At 45.3% G+C, this 6,000-nt stretch overlaps 1 protein-coding gene across 1 annotated transcript in view; it reads right to left on the reverse strand.

The window, feature by feature from the left end:
• Mctp2 (multiple C2 and transmembrane domain containing 2) overlaps positions 1-6,000 on the reverse strand; it is a 260,991-nt gene that overhangs the window by 192,976 nt on the left and 62,015 nt on the right. Inside the window, exon 2 of the mRNA XM_004623453.2 lies at positions 4,988-5,521. Coding sequence (XP_004623510.1) covers positions 4,988-5,452 — 465 coding nt within the window. The 5' untranslated portion in view covers positions 5,453-5,521. The remainder of the gene's footprint in view (positions 1-4,987; positions 5,522-6,000) is intronic.

Below are 6,000 nucleotides of genomic sequence, written 5' to 3' on the forward strand. Positions count from 1 at the left end.
ACCATTCTCAAGGCTAGAAGGCCAAGCTCAAGGTCCTGACCAATTGCTTCCTCAAAAATGCTCATTTCCTGCCTTTTATAGAAGATGGCTTTTTAAATATGCCCCCACCTGGCAGGGAAATAGATCTCTTGGCTCCCCTCCATTTTCATAAATACAGTTCCACTCGATCAATGCTGCATGATTGTAAACTCATTTAAGCTGAATTATCTTGGACTAGCGAGATAGCTCAGTGGCCTACGTGACTGTCTGGAATGTACAAGGTCCCAAGTTTGATTCCTGGTACCACACAAAAATAAATACATAAATATAAAAATAATCTCTGAAAGGCCATAAATCCAATACAGTGATGTGGGGGGTTTGGGTTTCCACATAAGAATAGGAGAGGGGTGTGATCAGATCCCTAGCAGCCAGTCTACATTCACCAAAGCTCAAACATAGAGTCACCTTAAGAGGTCAACATGTCACATGATCTGACAGGACCGAAGGATGAGCCATTTACATCTAAAGAAGTATAACACCTCAGGGCATTTTATACTCATGGAGACAGTTGGGCTTGCACTTGGCAGCTCCGCTGCATGATCATTTGGTTATTCTGAGTCAGTCTTCAGAGCTTCAGGGCTGCTGCCTGGGTCTGATGACCTTCTCCGAGGCAAGCAGCCTCACCCAGTACCAGCGTGCCATCCATCTCACCTCTTCTGTCTGCCCTAATTGCTTCCTCTCCCTCAGCCTTCTGCACAAAGCAGACTGAAGTCATGGCTCAGCGACAGCAGCACGGTACAGAGGAGGGCAGGTGGGAGCCCTGACTGCTGAGTGGGACCACTGAGAAGGAGACCTCACTCGGGCCCTGAAGCAGGAGCAGGACTCCCATCCGAGGGCATCCGAGGTAGAGAGCCAGACGGATCATGAAGCCCTCCTGGAGTGTGAAAAACTAGGGAAGAAAACCAATTTAGCAAAGCTCACCGGTTTCTGCCTTGGGCAGCTAGGTGAGTAATACTGACGGGAATGAGAAATGACGGGCAGCGTTTGTAGCCTTTCAGGAAGATGGCGAGTTCTGTCACAACACGTTGAGGCCACAATTCCTTGAGACATCTGATGGCCAGCACAGCATGAATCTCAGGCTCAGGAAGGAGTCTTGCAGAAGCCTCCTAACCAGCACGTGCTTTTTTCCAAGTCTTCTTCCTCTCACTCGGGTTTTGTGGTTCTCTGAACACCTGACTGACTGTTGGAGGCCAGGCTACCTTTGCCACCTCACGCCCCATCTTCATGTCTGCTAAGCTTCCCTTTTCACTCCTGTCTCCTCAATCCTCTTTCCTATAACTGGAAATTGACAGTCCTCCTCTTCACTGTCACGGGCAAGACTGGGGAGAGATTATGGGATTAAGACATGGCCTATGTTCAGGGTCCCTCCCCACTGCTGCAGGCTCAGCCTGACACACCAGGTGGGACCAGCTCCCCACACAAGGGCGTCCTGCAGACCACTGCTGTTTCCTGCCTTGCAGTCTCAGGAACGCTGCACACGTGAGCCACAGCCACACCAGGAGAAGCTGGCAAGACTCCGCCTGTTCTGGCTGAGCACCAGGTGGTCACGTGTCAGCCCTTCCTCCTGTGCACCTTGTCCCCAGCCCTGAAATGTCACAGAAAGCTGCCAGCTATTCTTGAGGAAGAAACAGATGCGCCAGATCCCAGACACAGACAATCTGATTCCAGGACTCTCAGATGAAGAGAACCAAATGCACTTCTGTCTCCACTTAAAACACCAGAAGATTGATTCAAATTTAAAATTAGTAGCTGGAAAAAAATCTACATTTGCCTGAACTTCTGTACAGTTTCAGTTAACATCATTTTAAAAGGGCTTTCATTTAGGATACAAGTTTTAAATTGATACAGTTAAATCATAAAGAGAATTCATGGTAAAAACACAAACAAAAGCCCTGGGGATATAGTCCAGTGGTAGAGTAATAGTCTAGCATGTGTGAACCTCTGCATTAGATGCCAGAATCAAGCATACATATACACAGGTGTGTGCGACACACACACACACACACACACACACACACACTTAATCTGAGGATATCTACACTTATTTTTCTATTGAACAAATATTGTTTGAGAAAGGACTACCCAGCAGGTTCAGCCACTGGAAAAGAAAGGCAATCAGCCCTACCTCCTCCCTACATTAATCCAACCTAGTGGCGAAGAAAAGAAAGGCAGTCATTGCTCTGAAGGGTATGATACATTGTGGATCTCTCAGGAAGCTAGAGGGGCTCAGCTAGCACAGGCAGGACTAGGGTGGAGAGGGGGAGGAGAAGAGGGATCAGAGAGGGCAGAAGGTGGTGTCTGACTGCTAGCTCACTGGAATCAGAGAAGATGCCTCCGAGCCTTTGGGTCCCGTGTAAACAAGCCACTGTGCCTACCATCCAAGCGGTGGGACCTTCGAGCATGGGAAGAAGAGCCTTCAGCTCTATCTTGTATTTCTTGACAAGAAAAGAGAAGGATTTTTTTTTTTTCCCCAAGAGTGACAGTTAAAATATAATGTGCAGATAAAAAGAGAATATTGAGTGACCTAGAATATTCTAATGCTGAAGGACTCAGCTTCTCCTGGGCTCCCTGCTCTTAGATTCTAGAAGAAGATATGGCCTCCGCCACCAACTAGCCAGCGTTTGCCATCAGAGTCCACGGTGATTCCTCAGCGCAGCCCACTCTGCCCCTCTTCAGCCTCTGCTCCACTCTGTGACACCTCAGGTTTGTGGCAATTGCATTTCCTTATCTGGCATATACATTATCACCCTCTGTGTCAGCTTGCATCCTGCCTCACATAAGGCATACCCTCAGCCCCCACACCTACAACTCTCGCCCTCCGCTGCACTGCCCAGGGGCCAGGCTTAGTCTTCCGGGGCAGCTCCTCCACCCACCTGCCTCTCATGCTCTGCTCAGAGGCGTGCAAAGTTGGCCTCATTGTTCCTAGCCTGGGGGGCGTGGTGCTCCTTACCAATCTCTCTGCTTCATAGCAATCCTTATAGTGCCTGGTTGATAGCAAATAGGAAACAAGTACAAAAAATTTAATAGCAGCCTGTTTAAAATGTTCAACTTTGGAAGTATCAGTACATTAAAGCCAAGAAATGCCCTCAGTCCTGCTGGATGGATAATACGCTGCCCTCTCCTACTCAGGTAGTTCTTAATCCAACTAAAACCTATTTTGTTCAGTGAAGACACTATTATGGCTTGCATCTACTTGTGTTTGCAAAGACTCATGGGGCTTTTCAGAGTGGTTTGATCTAAGGTGTGTGATACTAGGATTAAGGGTGTGTGATAACTAACTTGGATTAGCAGAGTTCTGGGTGTGGATAGTAGGTGGCCCACCCTGGGTGTGGCTGGCACCAACCAATACGAGTCTAGCCTGGAAAGCATAGAATGGGAGAGATGGAAGGCAAGCTGCTGTTGCTTCGTGCTTTGTGCCTACCCTACCATGGACTGCTTCTCCTCTCTGATGCCCCTCTTCCACGCCACCCTACTTGGAGCCAGCAGACCTTGGACTGAAACTTCTACAAACTGTGAAATAAAACAAAGCTCTCCTCCTTTAACTTGAGTGTATCAGGTATTCTGTCTCAGCTGTGAGAGAAGTTTCTAAGAGAAACACAGACTTCAAATTTACAAGCAACAGGAAATATAAAATTTTAATAAAATTGTTCCATAAATGTTAGTGTCCAAGGAGAAAATATTTAAGTCCTTTCCTGGGTAATGGTATTGTGACTCAGCAACATGGACAAAAGCATAAGCTCACAACTTGCTCCAAATAGCCATGAATCCATCCCCCAAGTAGGTTACACAATTCATAGGCTTTCATTCTAAAGCCAAACATTCCACAGGAATAACCAATTTTGTAAGCAATTTTAACATTCACCTGAAACAAAAACAAACCCTGTGTGTCAACACAGGAAACTACTTCAGTGCCATTAGTGGAGGAATTATTTCAAAACTGCTTAAATTCAACATTCAAATATGATTGTTGGACCGGCCAAATAGCTCAGCAGATTAAAAAGCCTGCAAGCAGGCGCAGAGGCTGGGAGACCAATCCCAGGGCCAGCCATATGGCTGGCCCCTTGGGGTGTGCTGAGAGGGCAATTGAGACTGGGCATTGTGGTATATGCCTGTAATCTCAGCTTTTGGGAGGCTGTAAACAGGTGAATCACTATGAGTCTGATCTAGTAGGAAGACCCGGAACATCCTGTAGACTCTTTCTTAAAATACAAAAAAAAAAAAAAAAAAAAAAAAAAGATTGTTACGCAGACAAACTCTCAGAAATACTAGATTTGCATTACAATTATATTTGAGTGAATATACTAAAGTTTTGTTAAAATCATTGAATCAACAAAAATTTAGCTACTTCTGTCTTTTCTTCAGTTAATGCCAGTGGAGTTGCTCACCCGGAAGCACTTGCATGTGTGAGCGTACACAGGCACAGAGGAGGAGAAAGCAGCCTTCTGGCAGTCCAGGGAAGAAACAGCTGCCTCCGTCTCTTAGAAATAATAATATGCAGGGCTTATCACTAAGTGTGTCTGGAAAATGATTTAATGAGGGAAAAACAGACAGATTGAAAAAAATGCTAAAAGAAAAGTTATGTTCTTCATTTGCTTTCCAGGAGGTAACAACAAAATTTCATTCCATAGTGCTTTTAATGTTTTACAGTATCCTAGAAAGACTGTTTGTGATTGTTTTTTAAATACATAGAGGTCAATCCTAAACTAATGGGAACACTGGGTGAAATCAATAGTACATTAATTTAAATTCTTGTAAATGATGCTCTCTCCATCCAAGTTAACCACATACATAACTCCTAGCTGAAGTTTTCAAGGACACTGAAAGCACTTTAGAACAATTAGAAAGAGACAGACAAAAACAGAGAGAGAGAGAGAGAGAGAGAGAGAGAGAGAGAGAGAGAGAGAGAGAGAAATGAAATGAAACAGAACAAGGTAAGTCCTGGTCTCACCTCTGGCTCTTCAGGCACATCCACTCCCAGAGGAGCTCTCTGGGGATCCGAGAGGCCCTGGCTGGAGGTCCAGGTCTCCTCCGTGAGAGAGGTGTAGATCTCCTCTGAGTCCGTATCCACTGCATGCAGCTGGCTTGTTTCCTCCTGGCTCCAATCCAGTTCTTCTTCAGACTGTTTCAAGGAGCTGCTGCTACTCTTGGGCACGATCCCTGCTGTGGACAGGCTGTTGGGCACTGAGGTGTAGGAGGACTGGGGTCCCGTGTAAGGGTGGCCTTCAGGAACCAAGGCTTCAGCCTCCAGAAGGTCAGGTACAGACAGGCTGAGCCGCCGGTCCAGGTGATGCCTGGCCCGCAGGTCTAAGAGTTTGTTTGTGTTCTTCTTCATCTTCTTCTTGCTCAAGTTCATTAGCAATGGCCTGGTCCGCTGTTTTAATGAGCCCCAAACAGATGGTTTATCCAAATCCATAACTGCATGAAGAATCAAGAATTCACCCCTCAAGCGAGTACCTCTGTGTAAGAACAACCGCAAAGACTTCTGAAACACAGAACATAAAAAGAGAGAACATGAACCTTCACGGTGCTGTCAGGGTACAATGTGGTAGTAAGCAATGTTAAACTCACACTTTTGCCTATAATCTCAGCCCTCTGGAGGCTGACACAGGAGGGTCAGAAGTTGGAGCCAGCCCAGCCTCGGCAACTTAACAACTTAGGAAGACAATGTCTCCAAATCAAAAGTAATTTTCCAAAGAACTGAAGATGTACTAAGACTTGGAATCAATCCTCAATTCTACAACCAAATGAAAAAAATAAAACTCATGATCAAAAGAAACATGGAATAATTCCACTAATACTGAGATATGCAATTTTAAAGAAAAAAATTTTAAAGGTTTTTATCAGAGCAATGAATGAGTGAAAAAAAAAAATTATAAGACTGACCCAAAAGAATCGCTTCACAAGAAGATTGTCTTATTCTCCTTCCTGGACAAAGAAAGCTAAGGCTATTAATACAACTCT

Source organism: Octodon degus, unplaced genomic scaffold (assembly GCF_000260255.1).
Source record: "Octodon degus isolate 3935 unplaced genomic scaffold, OctDeg1.0 scaffold00002, whole genome shotgun sequence".
In the NCBI taxonomy this organism is placed as follows: Eukaryota; Metazoa; Chordata; class Mammalia; order Rodentia; family Octodontidae; genus Octodon; species Octodon degus.